The sequence below is a fragment of the Accipiter gentilis genome, unplaced genomic scaffold, assembly GCF_929443795.1.
Source record: "Accipiter gentilis unplaced genomic scaffold, bAccGen1.1, whole genome shotgun sequence".
NCBI classification, from domain to species: domain Eukaryota; kingdom Metazoa; phylum Chordata; class Aves; order Accipitriformes; family Accipitridae; genus Astur; species Astur gentilis.
The window spans coordinates 164,650-185,365 of record NW_026060989.1 but is presented as its reverse complement, the minus strand read 5'-3'; the positions used below and the strand labels follow the sequence as shown (position 1 = coordinate 185,365).

General features: G+C 45.2%; 2 protein-coding genes across 43 annotated transcripts in view; one reads left to right on the top strand and one right to left on the bottom strand.

Moving 5' to 3' along the window:
- The window catches only part of LOC126037256 (uncharacterized protein DKFZp434B061-like), a 306,771-nt gene that overhangs the window by 122,605 nt on the left and 163,450 nt on the right, over nucleotides 1-20,716 (top strand). For 21 of the 27 annotated variants that reach the window (XM_049797553.1, XM_049797552.1, XM_049797572.1 and 18 more), the window contains exon 2: nucleotides 10,450-10,548. The exons of 4 other annotated variants lie outside the window; for them this stretch is intronic. In XM_049797553.1, the coding sequence (XP_049653510.1) occupies nucleotides 10,450-10,548 (99 nt within the window). Of the gene's footprint in view, nucleotides 1-10,449; nucleotides 10,549-10,846; nucleotides 10,892-20,716 lie in introns of all 27 variants that reach the window. 2 more of the 27 variants (XM_049797556.1, XM_049797573.1) reach the window with 2 other exon arrangements.
- Nucleotides 1-20,716, bottom strand: part of LOC126037255 (electroneutral sodium bicarbonate exchanger 1-like) — a 126,871-nt gene that overhangs the window by 31,693 nt on the left and 74,462 nt on the right. The window lies entirely within an intron of this gene.

Below are 20,716 nucleotides of genomic sequence, written 5' to 3'. Positions count from 1 at the left end.
CTGCCTTGGGAGACTGACCAGAATTACTTGGAACAAACATTCTTTTTGCCTAGGATCTGTTTGTTAGTTGAGAAAACAGTCACTACGTCCCTGTGATAATATGACATGATTTCATCAAGACATTTCTGTCTCAAGGGGCCCAGCTGTATTTTATTTTCTAGTAACACAGTATCTATCCAATTCCGGTCTCTGACTTAAGAGATGAGCAACATGCAATTTCTTCAATGTCTACTTATCACGTGAGGAAGTCAACAAACCTCTTTTCACAGTTACAAGCACTTTTCAAAGATGTGACATTATGCTCCTGTCATCAGCTGACCCTGAACAAGTTGGAAAATATAAAAGGATCAATAAATGTGAGAAAGACCTATGGTATGAGGGAACCCAGACAAACCGGTGCAGCAGCTTTCTTCCCTATTGATTGGAAAAGAATGCTGTTTGGCTGCTGCTTCTACGGATAATCCACAAATTATTTGCTATTCTTCTTAGCCAAAGGGCTAAGGCAGTGCCATCAGCAACTTCATAATATACGCTGAAACAAGAAGCAGGTATTACAGCTCCAAGTCTGAGGAAACAGCATCAATGATTAAGACAGCTCTAACATGGAAGGCCTGGTAAGTGGCAGTGGTATAAGGCACTAGCAATTTATCAGGGCTCTCTTTCAAATGCTGGCATTTTCTGTGACTTGGATTTTGCCTATTGTTATGAGATCATTACATCACCTATCACACAAGTGTAGCTTTGTTAACTTTCAAAGAAAAGCTGCTAGACAATATACAACACAAAGTTAGACAAGCGAGGGAAGTACACAGTGATGTCACAGGCAATCTGGAATTGGGCACCCGACTTGAATTCCTGGCTTTGAAAACCTCTCTCCAAATGACTTGCCATCCTTTCACTAAGATCCAGCAGCAGTTCTCTCCTGTGCCTCATGCTCTTCTTTAGCCAGCCAAAGCCCACGGAGCTGCACTGTAAGCTTGAAGACCAGGGTGCCAGCTTCGTGTCCTATTTCTGTCACCTAGTTCTTATGTACCGTTTCTTGCTAATCAAAAGGCCCAGTGAATCCTCGTCACACATCACACTTGAGGTAGTACATCCAAGCATTATTTCTGCCGCGCTACATTTGCACGGATTAGCTGCTGAACCCTCCAGATGATGTACTGCTTTTCAAGAAGGGTGTAGTATAACTGGTGAGGGTCTACAGTAAGTCCAAGAGGGTGCTCAACGATGTACAGGAGTCTGACTTCAAAGCATAAATTGAAAAACAGCCGCTTAACCTAGAAAGGGCAATACTGAAGAGAAAGAACAATGTTTAAACTCTAAAAGGTAGCTATAAGGAAGAACTTTTGTGTGCATCCACTGCACACAGTTACACGGAATCATGGGGCTTAAATTACAACCTGAAAAACTTAGGGTATGTGGCAATCTTTGCAACAGTAGTAATAATTACAGGAAATGTTTAAGAATAAATTAGGCAAGCATTTGTCAAGAATGGTACAGAAAGTTGATCATTCACCTCTAGAATGAGAGCAACGCTAGACTATCTTCAAAGGTTCTTCTTTCCCCAGTGCTGTCCCTCTCTGTATTTCTACGCTCATCCAATACAAGCATCATCCCCAGCTGTGTACTTACAATTCTATCTGCATATGCACATGTCTAGATATGCACATTTATTTCTTCGTTACACACAGCTGAAGGAGACTACTCAGAGGTAAGCCAATTTACATAAACAGCTTCTGAAAGTAAAACACCTCAGCCTCTTGCAAAACGTCAGCCCAACAGAACACCGGGAGCGGTATGTAAATCCTTATGCCAAAACTGCATTCTCTTAAATCTTATGAAAACCATTTCTAACATAAAGCCTGACCTGACTGGTCTATTTTCTGACACTCCCCTTCTCTGTCATCAGGTACTTATTAGATAGTAAAACAACTGACGGGGTAAACACCATAACTAGCACAATAGCTGACTTCCGTAGCAGTTGCATATCAGGTCTGAAGAAATGTGAGTTTAGTAGGTAGATACACATTCAGAAATGCACAAGAACTGAAAGGAGTAATCTGTAACTGGTAGACTAAGAACACTGCAATAGCATGCAATGTAAATCAACATGCACCTATAGGGAAGGGAAAGGAAGTACGGAAACATTCTTCTGGATTAAAAAAAAAAAAAAATACGCAGCAATGGTAGGAAAAGGTACTTGGAACGTGCCACTTTCAATCCACTGAAACAATGTCTGCAACAGCAGTAAGAACACTGGCAAACTACCTTCTCTGTTCCACAGGGCCTTGAAACCCATACGCATTGTCTGTTGCCAGTTGCCCTTAGGAAACAAAGGCGCTGCGATCAGTAGAAGCGTGTAGAACACCAGAAATGAAACTTTTGAGTATGTCACATGCAAGATCCTCATTCTCCGTACACTCTACAAGGTTACACAATTGTAAAATACTTTGTAAGAATGAGAATCCTGAAGTTTGCCTTGGACTAAAAAAGTTTTAAAACTCCGTTTTGAGGTTTTTTCCCAAGGGTTTTAGAAATAAAAGCATCTTGGTAAAGTGATTTTCACACACTGCACAGACACAAGCAGTGTTTCTCCCACTGCGAGAGGAGTATCAAAATACTCTTATCTAATATGTTATAGACAAAAGTGACCAAGGTCACAGGAGAATCTGTACTTTCCCACTGATTACAAGGAACGGGCCAGCTGCTTTGTGCCTCCTATGCAGCTGGAGCATGCAGTTGCCTGGTAACTTGTTCTGAGCTATTGCATCTTAATCACATATACATGGAGGAATACCAAGCTGACCGCTTAGGTTTATCAGCCAAAACAGTTTACAGCAACACAATAGTTTAGAGCAATTCAGGAAGTTTAACACTGAATTTAGGTATGCGCTTATATGGTTTGACGAACAGAACTTTTATAAATGAAAGGGAAACAACAGGTGACTTTAGAGCATACAAAAGGTATAGTCTACAAACCAAATATCAATTATTAGCAATGTTTCCCTGTTCAAAGGGCATCACTTAATGTCTCAGACTCAACAAGCATGAACTGACAGACTGTTATGATTTGAAAATTTTAAAAAAGTTCTAATAGTGTGCCCAAAACAGAGCTGTTTCAGTGTTCAGGCTAGACTCGTTGTCTCCAGTAAATACATATCTTAATTCTAACACAGGATAAAAAACGATTTATAAATGTCCTCTTGTAAAAATGAAACTGTTCCAATCACCCTGTTCACTCCTATTTAAGATATTAAATAGGGCAAATCAGAAGTAACTTGAACCAATCCCTCCCACCCAGCTATAAACCAGGACCATATACAGCCCTTGCAGAATACACAAGACCCTGTCTCATTCCAGCCATGTCATTAGCACAAGCTGTGCAAACCCATGCAAATCAACAGGTTTTCCAGGCATAAAAGCAGACTCCAACAGCAGTTAAGCCACTTCTTACAACTGACAAGGTCATACTTCCATCACTGATTATAGCACAAGAACAAAAGAGAATGGGTCTTTATTGTCCTTCATGAACTTGAGGGGCTGCAAGAAACCAGTGAAGTTACAAGCCTGGATTCTGTAATGTCGCTATCAGCATAATTTCCAGATCAAAGATCCGGCCTCCTGTTAAGATCATCAAACATAATTTTGAGTTCAGGGAACAGGTCATCACAACACTATGTTAGGTAGAGTATAAAACCTTATCATCAGATTCTCAGCTAGTTTAAGTCAATGTATTCTGTGTGTTCCGCTGAAGTCAATGAAACTAAACACACTATCATAGGAAAGAGATATTTCAGCACGCCTCAGACCTGGAAAACTGTCTTGAAAAATGCCCGTAACTTTTAACACAAATTCTCTGCACTTCCCACGATCTCTCAACAGCGAGCAGTAGTAAGACGCTAACAGTTACTTGCAACCTATTTCTTGCATAGCATTCATTTTTATTTTAATTTTAAAAGGGGCAACTAATACATAAGATTTTTGCAGCTACTCACAAAAATCAATAAGCAAAGACATTTGTTCCAAGACTTAAATTTCTTGTATAATTAAAAAAACTAGCAAAGCTCTGTAAAGTAAAATAGATACATTTACCTACTAATGTAGGAAACTACAGACAAACTTCAGGAAATGACCAAAGGTGCAGAGGATAGGCTAATGCCTATTAGCATTAGGTAGAAAAACAAGGTAGAAAAGGTAGAAATGCCTATTAGCATTAAGGTAGAACAACAAAAACAACAACAACAAAAACCCCCCAGAAGTTCTACAGAAAAATGAGTGAGCAGCCCACAGCACTGGCAGACAACAGATTTTTTTATCCCCGCTTCCTCCACCCCTTCTTCTTATCCCCCCACCCCCGTTTTTTTTTAAAGGAAATAATTATTCTATTCTGAAACATATTGCCAGTGATGCAGTTGAAGCCAAAAGTTTAAATGAGTTCAGGAGAGAATTAACCGAATTCTAACACATGTGCCAACACAACTGCTATAGAAAGCATCTGCATCATGGTGAAATGCAAACAGCTACTCTGATAACGACACATTATTATTCACTAAATTTGCCTTTTACCCTGTTGTATAGTTACTAATGTTGAAAAGAGTCACTGCTGTGCAAGAAACTAAAACTTACAGCGCTTTATGCTCGGAGAGAACTGTGTGTGGCCCATCAGCTCGTGGCTGTGAAGTCTTACAACTTAACACGTTGCAGTTGCACACCAGCAAGTTCTGAGGTGGACTGCCGACTGTATTCAATAGTCACAGCTTATGTAGGAGGATATGATAAACTTGACTTATTTGCCTTTAACCGATGCTCCAAATATGTTAAAGTCGTTCTTAAAGCAGGTTACTGGTTTGATTACCCTTCATACAAAATCCTCCTTCAAATGGAGGTTTCTCTTCTCTTCTTTTCAGATTTAAGGCATGAACAGAAACCACACCTGCATCATCACTGAAATCAGTGCCTATTTTTCAATAAACTTTAGTAGCAGCATCAGAATTCGTCCTCAAGTACCGTTCATAAAGCAAATGCTTCATTCTTCAAAACTTTTTTTAGCAAAGGTTAGTAATGCTGTACCACAGACTCTCACGCCCAGTCACACATGTTCTTCCCGAGACTGTTACGCAGCTTAGTATTTTAAAAATCGCCATCCTAACTGCGTACCTGATACTACTGGTTCTCCCCTTTTTAAAGTCTGATGTTAAGGAAAAGCTGCAAGTCCTACAAAACCAGGCAGACTTGCTTGTTCATGCCAAAGAGAAAAAGGTTAAGCATTATTAAAAAATAAGACTATTGCCTACCTTTAAGTATCCATAAAGCTATCAACATGAACCGTATGGTGGCCTGTTAGCATCGCTATTTGAACACGGGCATGCAAAATGTCCTTCAGTTAAATTCCAAACTCTATGAAGTAATTGGTGGGCAATTCCCCAAGGATAAAACGTCGATCAAAAGCCAACAGTAAGCCAGAAATCTCTTTCCGTTTCATAGGGTAAAAAAAAAAAATAAATACAGTGAATCCTGAAAAAAGAAATAGATATTAGACAGGGAACACCTATATAGTTATAGGGCAAGTAATAAAACATTTAGTGTTTTGATTTTATTTTTATTTATGTCATCACAATAGTTAGACAAATATGGAAACATTTGCAACAGCAATACTTGGGTCACTTTAAAATCTTGGTAACACTGAAATACAGGGCAGCGAAAGCTAATGATGTGGGGAGGGGACTTTAGGTCTTATTATTTTCAGACACATTCACACACACACACACATATATCTATATACACACGCGCACTCCACAACTCCAAAGAGCTATCTTAACTATGTCTGCCAGTAAACGGAAATAGTAGGCAGAAAGGAACCATATCTATACTAAGACAGTTAGCTGTGTCGTAAAACTGAAGATCACTGCAACCAGTGCCATCTTAAAGAAGAAGAAAAAAAAAAAAAAAACCAACACCAAAAAACCTGAAAGGAACCATCACTGTGCATGTCATAAGCATGAAGTTATTTTAACCTGGTGACTACTCTGCTCTATACTTTAAGCATCATGAAGTTTTTATGTGTTTTTAAGGTCTAAGGTTACTATTTTAAATGACCTACTTGTAGTGGCAGCCCAAGTAGCATTCTGGAGAACACCACAGTGCCCACAACTTCTGCAGGTCAGTGCAGTCTGATCAAGCACTACATTTCTAGGGGAGGAAAACAAAAAACCACTACCGCTCATTTATTCAATTGAAAAGCTTATTACCTGCACCTTCCAAAGCAACAGGCTACAGGAACACTGAATGCAAAGTAAACCAGACCCATCTGGAATACTCTGACTCAGTCTCAGCTCCAAGTTACACATCTTTCATTTCGTATTTTAAGGGATTAACAGCATTTGGATGCACAGAAACTGTCTTTACAGTGAAGTCTGCAGACCTCTGAGTCAAAAGTTAAAATGTCTTCCTAAATTATAACAGTATTAGCACTTCCTCTGAAAGGAGTGAAAAAAACACAACCAGGGAAGGAGGAAGTGACACAACACCAAGGGTTTTTTTCCCAGAGATTACAAAATCCTGAGAGAACAAGATGCTTGTGCTATCAGAATAAAAATCCCCAAAGAAACAAAAGAGTTTACCTTTCCCTTGGAAAAGTTACTTTTGAGTCAAGATCTGCCCTTTTTCTCTCCCAAGCATGAAATCTCTCTTCAGCTTAAGACTCTCTTCTACTGCAGTAGAAATTTAGTGCACATGCTGGAACCTGGACAGAATCTTATTTAAAAAAACAAACAATACAATAGTACTACAGTGGCTAGAAATCTTTTACATATTCTGATGAAAAGACTCAACTTATTTCTAGGAAATAAAGTGTTTGGGGCCAAAGCCAACAGATGATGTTCATGTAAGGTTAAATTTTTCTTAATTTTTTTTTTTTTTTTTTAAATTGATATATTGAAAAAAGCTGGAGAAGGAAGCGGGGACAGAAATGAAAAACCACTCAGGGAGTCAGTGGTATAGATTGTCACCATGCAATCTCAATATTGTAATTGCAGATCACATAGTCAGAACAAGCCAGTCAAAAGTAGCACACTCCCTGGGAGAGGGGGGGGAGTCTCTCCCCTTGTCTTTCAAGCCAAGACCCAACTAGCAGAAGGCAGCTTTTCTGTCAGATAAAGCAAGGCAAAAGGATCATGTACAGCAACTTCCTTGCAGCCTCTTGCTCCTGAGCACCCTTCTTCACCTCTTTCTCTCTTTCTTCTGGTGATGGGAAGGCAAAGCATGTTCTGTTCCTGTGAGCCCATACTGCTTGTCCCTATAGTCACAGCAGGCACCTGTGATTCCTCTCCAAAGACATTTACGCATAGAAATCAGTTGAGTGGTGTGTTACAGAAGCATAAGCTGCAGTGGACGTGATTTTGAATCAGTTAATTTTGTGCCCACCATGACAAAATAAAACCAGCAATTTCTTACTTTATAGAAATTCTCCTAAAGTAGTAGTTGCCCCCAACAGCTGTCAAGTTTTTTATCACAGGAGAACAAATGCAGCCAAAAGAACATTTTCTCTAAAAGGACCGCTCCGAACTACACAAGCAGGCAGGCACAGGCAGCTCCCGATTTAATAAAGCGTATGTACACAGCACCACTTAGTGGTGCAAGCGGAGTCACCGCTGACAGGAATGAGAAGCTTGAACACCAACCTTCCCTCCCCGGCCCCCTGGACACTGCAGCCTGATCTTGACAAATTGACCGCCTGGATAAAGCAAGCTATCTGGCAACTAAAAAGATCCATTGTACTTTTCTGCTCAGTACACCTAAAGATACAGATTCACCCTCGAAATCTCGGCAATTTCTTGAATACCACCAACACTCAGAACAGGTTTCAAATGGCAACGTGGCAGGACAAAGTAATAAATGCTTATCCTTAAGTCTGCTAACTTTCTAAACCTTTGCCTAGACCTTAAGGAAATGTAAAAACAAACAAACTACTGCAAAGTTCAATACGCAAGCCACGCAAAGTTAAGGCTATCAAGTAGGAACCTGATTACGAGTATAAATCATGCAATAGCTACTCTATGACATGGATGTCCTGAACAGATCATCCTCTACAGTGTAAGTCCAAGGTACAAACCCATCAGCACCTCCTTCCCTCTCTGTATCGCTGTGGTTACCTGCTCTGTGCGCAGAGCCAAAAAGAATCCCAACGTTGGAGTTACTGTTCCTTTTATGCCCAGCCCCATACTTCTTTCCCGACGGAGAGGTGATGCACCTGATTTGAGGTGGAGTGCAGACAACCTTCTCATCTAGTGCTGGGCAGTTTATTTGTCCCATAAACAAACCCCAGGAAAGAGAATGCACGGTTGGACGGGTGCACTTGAGGTTTTGACCATGCGGTAGCACCGTTAACTGCTGAAAGAGCAGGACTCTCTGCCGCTCCGTGTCCATGTCACGACTGCCCTCACGTCCCCAGTCTGCACCCAGCTCCTCCAGGGTGTGCAGAGGGGCTTCCAGCCCTGGCTCAGCAGGCGTCCACATAAGATCCCCCAGCCAAGAGAGGGGTGTATGCTCACCTGCCACATCGATACCGTGGGTACATTAAAAGCCACCCCCCAACTCTTTCCCCAGAAGTGACTGGGGGAGGCTTTTCAGTCATCTGGCTGTAAACCCCCTCCCCCTCAGGGAGACCAACATCCAGGCATGCCTTGCTCTAACTCCCCAAATCCACTGCCCTCCGAGGAATAAAAGGCGTCTGGGCCACTCCCCCGGCTCTAATCTGCAGATATGCCTGGCTTCCCAGAAGTAGGCTGAGAAAGCCAGCATTAAGGCACTCCTTCCCATGCCCAGATCCACAAAATCCTCAGAGAAAAGAAGAAAAATAGCCACTTCACTGCAGCAGGAAGTAAATAAACTTGGGGGACACAGGAGGCCAGTTCTCCTGGGGTCAATGGAAAGGAGGGCTAGATGCAACGTATCTGAGGATTTTCCATGTGCACAGCTGAAACAGCCATGCCTCAAGCAGGGATGCGTCCCATTTATGGCAGTTCCTCGCCACTTCTCATCCCCAAAAGACAAACTCGGGCCTCTGCCTTCTCCGTGTGTAGCTCCCCACTCCCTTCAGCATGGAGCTGCGAGGCTCTGGGTTTGTGGAGAACCACAGGTGGGAAACCGAGGCTACTAATGGTGACCACAGAGAACAGACCAGCTCGGAGGGGGCGAGGAGGGCCGATGCACAATTTCTACGTTTGAATTTGTTGGGAACTTGGTGGGAGTCACAAGCTTGCAAGGCACAACCCCAGCTATCCAAGACATGGGCTTCCCAAGATCACAAACCTCCGGGGACGGGGACGGCGCCTGCGCCGGCGAGCGAACGCCGGGCTGCCCCAACGCGAAGCACGGCGCATGCGCCCGGGAGGCGCGTCCGCACGGCTGGTCGGGGAGCGGGCGCAGCGGGAAGCCCGCGGAAAACCACGCGAAACCGGCAACGCTCCCGAGTCTGACCTGGTCGGACTCCGGGGGCCGCGAGGACTACGCCGCGCCCGAGAGCCGCGCTGCTGCCCGGCCGCCGAGTCCGCGAAAACTACAGCTCCCGGCATGCCCCGGGAGGCAGCCTGCCCTGCTGCCTGACCCCGAGGGGACGCCGCTTCCGTTCCCCCCCACCTCCCCACGCCGGCGCAGCGGCAGTTCCCGCCGAGCCCCCAGCGCCGCTCCGGGTAGCTCCGGCACGGCGCGGCCCCGCTGCCGCTCCGTGCGTGCAACACGGACCCCGCCGTCCTCCTCGGGGCTTTCCCCGGGACCCGCCGGCCGACTGCGCAGCCCCGCCACGGGGCCCGGTGAGCCCCCACCCCCGCGCGCCCGTTCTCTCAGCCGCCCTGTCAGCGCCCCCCCCCCCACCCCACCCCACCCCCGCGCGCACGTTCTCTCAGCCGCCCTGTCAGCGCCCCCCCACCCCCCGCGCTCACGTTCTCTCAGCCGCCCTGTGAGCCCCCAGGGCTCCCCCTCGGCCTCGGCACCCCCACCGCCCCCGGGCCACCCCCGCCTCCGACGTTCGTGCTCCGAGGGGCGCCCGGCCCCGCTCACCTTCTCCCTCGGGCCAGCCGCAGCCCGGTCACCGCTCAGCTCCGCTCTGCTCCGCTCCTGCCTGGGCTCCCGGCGGCCCCTCCCCCGGCAGCCCCTCCTCCCCCGGCGGCCCCCCCCTTGCCAGGGAGGGGGCGTCGCCATCAGCTTCTCACTGCCCGCACCTGCGGCTCCTCCAGCCCCGGCCCGCAGCTGTGGTACCGAAACCCGGAACCAAACCCCTCACCACCAAGGTGAAGTGAAGCAGCAGGCACTGCCTTGACTGAGTGACAGATGTCAAGAGTCATCTGATGTGGAAGAGGTGTTAACTGGGGTCAAAATACAGATTTTAATACCCATCTTATTTTAGTTCTAAGACTTGGCGATTGCCAGGTATCATCTTTTCGATTTCCCCAGGTCCACCCGCGAGCGAGGCCACAAGGGAGATTTCTTCCAGAGAGAGGATAGAGTTATTAAGTCTCAAGACCACGATTTGCTTTTCTCCTTCATGAAGAGGTGAGTGGGTCATATAGCATCACTAGTCACCCAAGCAGTTAAGCCTGAACTTTTCACCTGTCCTTTAATGCCGTCAACTCCAAGCTAAATTTTTCCCGTTATTAAGAGGGGACCAAAGATCATGTGAAGTATTATTATCCTTTCTACAAATACACCCCCATCTTAGAGCTTTAGCTACTAGAGAAGGTCTTGGGAGTTTGGGGTCAGAGGAGCTAGCTGCAAGTACAAACTTTCATACAGCTTTGTTTAGGATGTGGGATGTTTCTCTGGTTGTCTAAACCGGTCTAAATTTCCACAGATGGTCCCGACTCTGGGTGGCTCTAACAAGGATCCTGGAACTCCAGTAAGTTCTAAACATCGTTTTATATTTTAAACATGATCCCAAGTTCCTTTTTGCACTTGTCTCTACGGTTTTGGCAGCTGACAGCCCCGAGGGGTGCTTGTACAAGTTTCTCCCGAAGGGCGAGTAAATTAATTCTTTTGTCCGTGAGGTGGATGGTTTGGTAACGTTATAATTCACAACGCTATAATTCCTTCTTTCAAATTTAAAAAAAAAATAATTGCCTTTTAAATCCATCCAATTTAATCTGCTAAAATGATTCTCGTTGTTCTACCTCTTTTCTCAAGTTTTGGTTAAATTCAATGTCAGTATTCTCCACGGAACTAGATTTTCATCTGACTTTGGAATCGGAAAGGCAGGCTGTTACTGAGGTTAAATTCTGTGTCTTTACAAAACTTTGAATCAGTTACAAAACTAGATTATTTTTTTTAATTCAAATTACAAAACCGGTTAATATCAAGATGAATAGCTCAAACAATAATTGTTTCATTTTGTTTATCTCATGTTTAGAACCCCTCAAAAAAACCCACATACACCCTCTAAACACACAAAAAGATTATTGCCCTCGACAATATTCCTAATAGCAACCCCAACGTTATAAACTTTACACAACTGTTTTCCCAAATAGATAACGTGAAACTTACTTATAGATTTTCCGTTTTAAAGGGACAGTTTCTTTAGACTTCCAGTTTCTTGTTGGGTGCTTTCTTTATTCTCGAATAATGAAGCCAAGGTTCTTCTCCCAGACCTTTACTGCTACAAGTGTTGTTAAAATGACTCGATACGGTCCTTTCCACTTCTCGGTGATTTTATATATATTCAGTCTCCTGGTCGGAAGGGATGCGCTGCTACGTCCAGTTCTAAGGGTCCAGCTGTGGAGACATACTGACAAAGTTCTTGAAAAGAATTGCTTAAAGAAATCATAACACCTTTTAAAAACATATCTCCAAAGATACTCAGAACACAGGACTCTTGATATGGTCTTTCATACAACATTTCCTAAAGACTTGACTTTTCTTTCTCTTCTGGCTATACTCCGATTCTTAATAGAGCCACGGGTAACGCTTTAACCCATGTGAGGAGTGAGGTTTCCTGACAAATTTTACTCGACAGTTGCTTAAGGATATAGTTCATTCTCTCTCTCTCTCTCTCTCTGCCCACACGCTTGCTTGTGGTCTATGTGGGGTGTGATAGTCTCAATCCATAGATAATACTTGGCTCAACTTGTCTCATAATCTTTGCTATAAAATGAGGGCCATTGTCAGATGACATTCTTACAGGCACCCCATATTTTGGTACTATCTCTTTGAGCAAGACTTTGACTACTTCCCTTGCTTTGTTGGTGCGACAAGGGAAAGCCTTGGGCCACCCAGTAAAGATATCAACTAAAACTAGGACATATCCTTATTTTCAAGGCAATTCTATAAAATCAATTTGCTAATATTCTTCTAAAAAATTTCCTTATTTAATAATCCCAAAGATGATCTTATTACTGGTTCGGGGATAAATTTACATATACATTTCACGTCCACTTATAATTGTTTAAACAATCTTTGTCATATTTCGCTTTCTGTTTCCCAGTATACTTTGTGATGTTCAATGGGGCAATTTCTCTTATTATTGTGGGTGGGACTATTATTCGACCTGTCGGTGTTACAGCCTATCCTGTTTCATTTTGTTAGCCTGCAATCTAATAATTAATTCTTCATCTTTTTCATTATAATTTGGAGTTTCTTTAGGCAATTTTATACCTTTCTCTGGAACTAGTGCTAGGATGCCTTTTTCTGCAGCCTCTTCAGCAGCTTTATCAGCCAGTCGGTTACCTGCGTTAGGACCGGTCTTACCTAACGGATGTGCTTTACAGTGCATCATCGTGACTGCTGTTGGTTTTTGAATGCTTTCTAACAATTTCAGTATTTGTTCTGCGTGCTGAACGGCGGTTCCTGGTGCAGATAACAGTCCTCTTTCTCCCCGTATCGCTCCATGCGCACGTACCACTCCAAAAGCATACTTTGAGTCTGTCCAAGTGTTGACTCGCTTTCCTTGACTTAGTTCCAGAGCTCGAGTAAGAGCTATCAATTCAGCCTTTTGGGCAGAGATCATCGAAGGCAAAGTTGGCAACGCAAGTACCTCCTCAGTAGTTATTGCCTATCTCGATAAAACGTTTTCCTTCACAGATGGAACCGCTTCCGTCGGCATATAGTTCCCAATCTGTTTCTTCTAGTGGCACATCTCAGAGATCCAGTCAGCTGGAGTAAACTCTTTCGATTGCCTGCAAGCAGTCACGTTCCAGTTCTCCTTTAACTCGGTCAGTTGTTGAAAACGCAACAGGGTTAACGGCGGTAGTAGTTTTTAGGTAAACATCATCTTGTTCCAGCAACAACACCACTTGGTATTTCAGCATTCTGCTAGGGGATAACCAGTGCCCCCCTTTCCGTTTTAGCACAACAGTTATCATATGGGAAACGTACAGTAATCCTTTCTCCTCAGGCGAACTTACGAGCTTCCTGGATCAGTAGCACAGTTGCAGCGACGGCTCTCGGACGACCAGAGCATCCCAGACTCACGTTATCCAATCGCTTCGAGAAGTAGGCCACAGCTCGCCCACTTGGCCCTAAATATTGGGCCAGGATACCCAGAGCTCTACCTCTTCTTTCACGAGCAGAAAGTTCAAGTGTCTCTTGTGAGATCTGGCAGACGCTAGGGCTGGCACCCCTATTACAGCCTGTTTCAATTCTTGGAAGGTAGCTTTCTCGGCATCGGTCCAATCCGTCGTTTGAGGTTTTGAGCTGCTCCTATAAAGGTCAGGCCAGCAAGCCACAATTTATAATCTACAGGTGACACCACTCGACCATTCCCGGAAATGCTTGTCATTCATTTTTTTAGTCTTAGGTTCAGGGAGACGACACATTGCCTCTTTTCTCTCAGTTCCCAATTGTCTCTGTCCTTTTAGGATTTTAAAACTCAAATTTAAGATTCTTCTTTCTGGGTTATTTGGGTTTTTTTCTTTTGACACTCGATATCTACTGATTCCCAAAAGGTTCAAAAAATTAAGAGTTAACTTTGTGCATTGTTCTTCCGTCTCAGCTACCATTAACAGATCGTCCATATATTTCAGCAAGATTTCTTGATTATTTTCTTTCTTCCAAATCTCTAATTCTCGTGCCAATTGATTTCCAAAAATGGTAAGACTATTCTTAAAGCCTTGAGGCAAGACTGTCCACGTATATCGTGTTTTTCTCCCAGTCTCAGGATTTTCCCATTCCAAAGCAAAAACCTCTTGACTATTGGGATCCAAGGGAATATAGAAAAAGGCATCTTTTCGGTCCAACACTGTGAACCATTCTCATTTCTCCGTTAGGGTTGTTAACAAAGTATAAGGATTTGCTACGACCGGATGAATACCTTGTACTATTTGATTTATTGCTCTGAGGAGGTCTTGAACTAATCTATCATCTTTTTCATCAGCCTTTTAAAAGGCAAGATCGGGGTGTTATATCTGGATTCACATTCTATTAACAATTTGTATCTTAAAAATTTTTGTATTACCATTACTAACTCTTTCCGACTTTCCGGTTTTAGGGGGTATTGTTTCATTCTTACCGGATTCGATCCTGGCTTTAAATCAACTCTCACAGGTTCTGCTTTTTGGATTTACCAGGAACGTCCCAGTCCAGACGATTGGAATGACAGCATTACACTTGGACCGGTATAATCTTCTGCTTTCGGTAAACATCCTGTTAACAACAAAACCGCTGCTTCGATACGTTTAGTTTCTGGAATTAAAATTTTAAGCTCTCCATTTTTAAATTTAATTTCTGCCTCTAAGTTCTCAAATAGACCTCTCCTTAACAGGAGTTTAGGAGAATTTGGCACATACAAAAACTGCCGAGTGACCCATTGCTTTCCTAATTTCATTGTTAAAGATTTAAAGAAGGGTCTAGTTTCTCGTTGGCTTGTTGCACCAACACCACCAATTTCTTCAAAACTTAACTCTCCCTCTGAGGTATTTAAAACTGAAAAGGTGACTCTAGTGTCAACTCAAATTCAATTTTCTGTTCTCCCAGTTTAGCTGTAACCAGAGGTTCTGCTGGGAGACTCCCCTCCGGTCCCCGTCCGATACGTTCACTTAAAAAGAACAAATCTACATATGGCACTTTATTCCATTTACTCTCTCTCCTACAAAACAACAGTAATTGCAATATAGTATTGTAACTCAAAGTTCTGTTTGTTTACCATTTTTCCTGCAGTTCACCCCAACGTGCCAATAAACATCCCAGCGGTGATGTTTCTGGTAACTTTTCATCAGCAGTTCTATTTCCTGCACTCTTATTCTTAAACAATTTTGCTAATGCCATTATACTTATATACATTCAAATACCAAATACCAAACAAATGCAAACGACAGCTGTCCCAAATAATACACAAAGTCCAACCCAGCAATAGCTTTCGCTTATGACTTACGGGCAGACGCCTAGGCTTCCACTGCAGACGGCTACCCTCCAAGCCCCAACCCTGGGAAGCTTTCGCCGCGCCTCACGGGCAGGCTTTCCAAACAAATTCCAAAGAAGCAGCGCCTTACCTTTTTTCCAGGGAACGCTGCGAGGAGCTTTGCATGTCGAGGGTGACGGTTCTCCCCGAGAATACCTCGGTGCCGGCCGGAGCTCGATCGACACGCCATCTCGTCCAGTCTCACTCGCAAGGTCCCATCTGGGTCGCCAAAACCGTTACCGAAATCCAGAATAAAACTCCTTAACGCCAACGTGAAGTTAAGAAGCAGGCACTTTGTTTATCGCAGCGCTGGGGACACGGGGGATCGCTCCTCCAAAGGCGTGTCCCACTTAGTATCAAAATCCATCAGTTTTTACAGGCTTTTCCCGTCAGGTCATTGTTACCTAAGCTCCTTCCGTAAAAACGCATACTATGCTCGTTCTTAAATTTAACCGTTGTAACGATCGGTCCTGTGATTATATAACCTTACCAATATTCTTATTTAAAAAACAATCATTGGTCAGTGACACTTGGCTCTGCTGACTGGCATCGTCGATACTCAAATCGAGATGGGAAGGGTAAGGGGGTTTCCAAGCAGCAAACTGGTGTCCACGACGGTTTCCTTAGTTTCCTGAAACAGAACGTAGGAAAACCAGTAACTTCCTGGTGAGGTTTCTAGGGTTAGCTGTTTCAGACTTTAACAATATTACGGTTCCTAGCGTCACGCATAACACAGCTCCTAAAGTTTCTATGGCTACGTTTCAAACTTAACAATCCTATACGTTACGCTTCACCATTTTACTTCTTAATCAAACCTAACTCTTCTATGTGATTAAATGTTGATTTCTTTACCAGAACATTTGCAACAGCTGGAGCCCAGCAGGAACAGGGGGGGCACGGCCCGACCCCCCCCAGCGCCTCACCTCCTCCTCCTCCCCTGGGCTCCCTCACAGCCCCTCGCCCCGTGCAGAGGGAGCGCAAACGCAGCCCGGAGGGCAAAGGGGCCGGCCGGCCAGCGTCTATTCAGTCAGTCGCGCGCCTATCGAGTCCTGCCAGCGAGTCTGCTCCGGGGCTCGGGGCGCCCCCCGGCGCTCCCCCTGCCCCTCGGACACCTCTGATAGCACATTTCCATACGTTCTGTATGGCACGTCGAAATATTTGGGTGGTTTTAATACTTTGTACCAGCTGTGGTTTGCTGCTAGGTGACTGTAAAAGTGAGATTTGGTAAATAATGGTTAGAAATCTTATACTAACGCTACAACTGAAACAACAGACAAGAGTATAGCCGAGCAATTAACTAGCAGAGGTAGGTACTCCTAAGTTTTGCAGTTCTTTGCTCTTATGACTAGATGTTCCCCTGTAAGCTAAATGGGAACAATGCTGAAACTGACCACATGCGATTGAAACTGCGTTAAGCTTCAAGATCAAAGAACAAGGACAAGAATAAAGACTTCGAGGACAGCCAGCAAGAACTTCAAATGGGTCGGTGGTCGCAAAAGCAGCCCTTCGTCTCAAATGGATCCTTCATTGCACGTGATCGGATGTAGGCAGTGCTATGATAATCGGTTGCCATCGTTTTTATGTATATGTATACTCATCTGATTAATAAGCAATTAGTTATTCTATATAACCTGTTTGTGCTAAAGCTGTGGCACGCACACTAGGTGGAACTATCCCCCGTGCATCCAGCGCTGCAATGAAGAACGCCTGCTTTCTAAAACTCCAAAACGAGTCTTAGGGAGTTTCGTCGACCGGCTTTTCAGTATCAGAGGTACAAGGGAGGAAAGGAAAAAAAAAAAAAAGCAAAAAAAAAAAAAAAGCAGGGGTGTGGGAAAGAGAGGGGACCAGGGGACGGAGGGGGCAGGGAGGGACCACAACACCGAAGAGGGGAGACGGGGCCCCGAGGGCCCGGGGCTCACCGCAGCTCTTGTTCTTGGCGCTGCCAAGAGACTTTGCCAGTTCAGCTGCTTCTTTCTCCTTTTCTCCTCCCTTCCTCTTCTGTAACTCCAGTCGCTTGGCTGTCCTCCGCATAACGGAACACGCGAGCCCCTCGCAGCTCTTGCGAGATGAGGCCTCCTAGACACGTAGCCTCGCTCGCTCGCTCACTACGTGGCCGTACCGCGCTGCTGGTCACGCATACAGACCCTGGCGGTCTGACCTGCTGTGGACTACGAGGAGGGATCCTCCCACACCCACAGAGGCAGGGTCCCTCTGGCCTGCAGCGGGAGGCAGCTGCCAGCCAGATGGCCTTCCGTTTCTTCTTCTTTACCTTTCTGTGGCCTCTCCAGCTTCAGCAGCTCCCGTCCACAGCCAGTAAGCGCTCCGCCTGTCCCTCTGCGCCGCGAGGAGAGGGAGGCCGGGCAGAGACAGGCCACGCGAGCCTGAGGCTGCTGCAGTCAACGGCATCCCCGGGGACGAACGGACAACCCCGCTCACGGCGTGGCCTCTGGCAGAGGGAAAGAGGCAGCAGCGACCGTTATTACCGCAGCTCCACCCTGGCCGGAGCCCCTCCGTCCGCAGGGGCTTCCGGGGACGGACGCCGCTCCTTCCCCGCGCCGCTGCTAACGGCACCCGCCTTAAGGGAGACTCGAGAACACCGGAGGGCCAGCTTGCCGCCCTCACGACAGGGCTCGGGGGCTGCCTGCGGCTGCAGCACAGGCTTCAGGGGAGGGGCTGCAGCTGGGGGCAGCCGCAGGGGCCGAGCGGGGCTGGGGAAAGGCGGCGGGGGAGCTCCGGCGACTCGGGGAGGCGCCCGCTGGCCGCGCCTGGGGGGTGCCCGCCTCCGTCCCCTCTTCCCTTCTGTCGGCTCTCGGGGACCTGCCCGGCGCTGCCCTGGCCCGGCTCGCCTCCGGCGGACCGGGAGCCTGCCGCGGCGGCCGCTTCGCAGCTTCCCGTCCCGCCGGCCCCGGGCGGCCAGCGGGCAGGAGGCACCCGCCGCCGCGGCCGCCGCCGCCCCCGCCGGAGGGGATCGCTCGCCTCACCCGCGGTCCCGGCGCTCGCCCGCTGCCGCCGACACCCGCGCCCTGCGCGCCGCCACGCTGCTCCCGGGGACCGCGCATGTGGAATATGGAGGAGGGAAAGGAGGGAGGCAGGGCAGGAGATAGGAGAGCAGGGTGCGCAGGGCGAAACAACTCGCGTGGGTTAAAAACTCGTGTGGGTGAAGGGGGTGGGCTGGAGCAGGAGATGGGGGTGTGCATGGCGGAGACACGGACCTAGTGGGGAGGGTAGGTGAGGGTACAAAGGTGCACGGGGGGGTACTAAAACCAGACGTGCTGCTTCACAGAAATACGGTCCCACCTGAATTCAGTAGTAGGCTTTCTTCTGCGCTTAAACACTAATCAGGCATTTAAAAGCTTCAGTAGACTTGCAAACTGAAACCTCTGACAATTTACGTAGTCTTCTAATTTCTGATATCCAGGATATGTGAAAATAACACTCTCAATTCAACAGTTTTCACCGAGAATGATATGCGTTAACCTAAATCACACAAAGTGAATAATATCATGTTAGCCATGTAGCCTTTATTAAGAGGTTGAAATTACCTTCTCGGGATCTTTTAAGCTTCTAAGCGTAAAATAATTAGTGTAGCTTACAGATGTGGAAGAGAAATCTTTTGGTATCATAACCAAAGTAGTCTTCTCCTCTATGAATGGCAACACAATCTGTAATACTGCATCGACACTTCAAAACCCATTCTGTCTCTCCCCTTTTGTCATCCAATGTTGTCTTTTAGATATTTCAAGAAATTCTTTCATGGTCTATCCCATAAAATGAGAAGTAGATTATTACGGAAGAGCTCCACAGATAAAAAGTTAATGCATTAGACTAACTGTGATATAAAAATTACTGGAGATCTATTTATGTGTGATGTTCTGATGAATTATCTAGTTGTTTACAATTGCTAGGACTTCTCTCAGCGGTAAATCACTGGCAATGTGCACGAACACAAGAAACTCTTCACGGGGCACATTCATCCTTTATGCAATTAAATGAAGTTTTTAAATCACAAAAAGATTTGGCTGTTACACAGTCTGTGTAAATTACATGATAGTAACCCAAACCACAAGACCATGTCTCTCCTACTTTGCTCTGTTGCAGAAGAATCTCAGCTTGCAAAACACATCAGTTTTCTGTAACACAGATAACCAGGGTTCACACAGTCAGACTTTTCAGTCAGAAGGCCACAGAAAGAATCATAAAGAGACCGAGTATCTTTTCCTTAAACATCCTGTTTACAGACAGCTATGTTACCTCCAAGTGCTATGAAAGTTACTTTCTCTAAAACTATCTTCCATTTAGTTTTCCTTTTTTTTTTTTTTTTCCCTTTTCTTCCCCTGAAAACAATCTTATAGCTTAATCCTTATAGGATTTTTTTCAAGTTTTGTTTTTTTCTAACGAGTATCAACACATGAACACTCTAAATAGTTTCAGGAAGGTCAGTATTTGCTACAGTTGCACTTGATCCAACATCCCACTTTTTTTTCCACCAAGCAAAGGAGTTCAACCAAGTTTCTTTCAAGAGCCATACAGGAGAAAGTACAGATTCTGCTCTGTCTGCTAACAAGCAGGCGAAGGAGCTGCTACCGATTTGAAAACTGTAGAGGCTCTGCTGTGCCCATTTTGAACTGGGGAACAAAAATAGTATTTAGGTCCACTTTTTCTCATTTGCAAAGCAGATCCACTGCCTTGGGAGACTGACCAGAATTACCTGGAACAAACATTCTTTTTGCCTAGGATCTGTTTGTTAGTTGAGAAAACAATCACTATGTCTCTGTGATAATATGACACGATTTCATCAAGACATTTCTGTCTCAAGGGGCCCAGTTGTATTTTATTTTCTATTAACACAGCATCTATCCAATTCCGGTCTCTGACTTAAGAAATGAGCAACATGCAATTTCTTCAATGTCTACTTATCACGTGAGGAAGTCAACAAACCTCTTTTCACAGTTACAAGCACTTTTCAAAGATGTGACAGTTCCCTCAGGTCATCAACTGACCCTGAACAAGTTGGAAAATATAAAAGGATCAATAAATGTGAGAAAGACCTTTGGTATGAGGGAACCCAGACAAACCCGTGCAGCAGATTTCTTCCCTACTGATTGGAAGAGAATGCTGTTTGGCTGCTGCTTCTACGGATAATCCACAAATTATTTGCTATTCTTCTTAGCCAAAGGGCTAAGGCAGTACCATCAGCAACTTCATAATAAACCCTGAAACAAGAAGCAGATATTACAGCTCCAAGTCTGAGGAAACAGCATCAATGATTAAGACAGCTCTAACATGGAAGGCCTGGTAAGTGGCAGTGGTATAAGGCACTAGCAATTTATCAGGGCT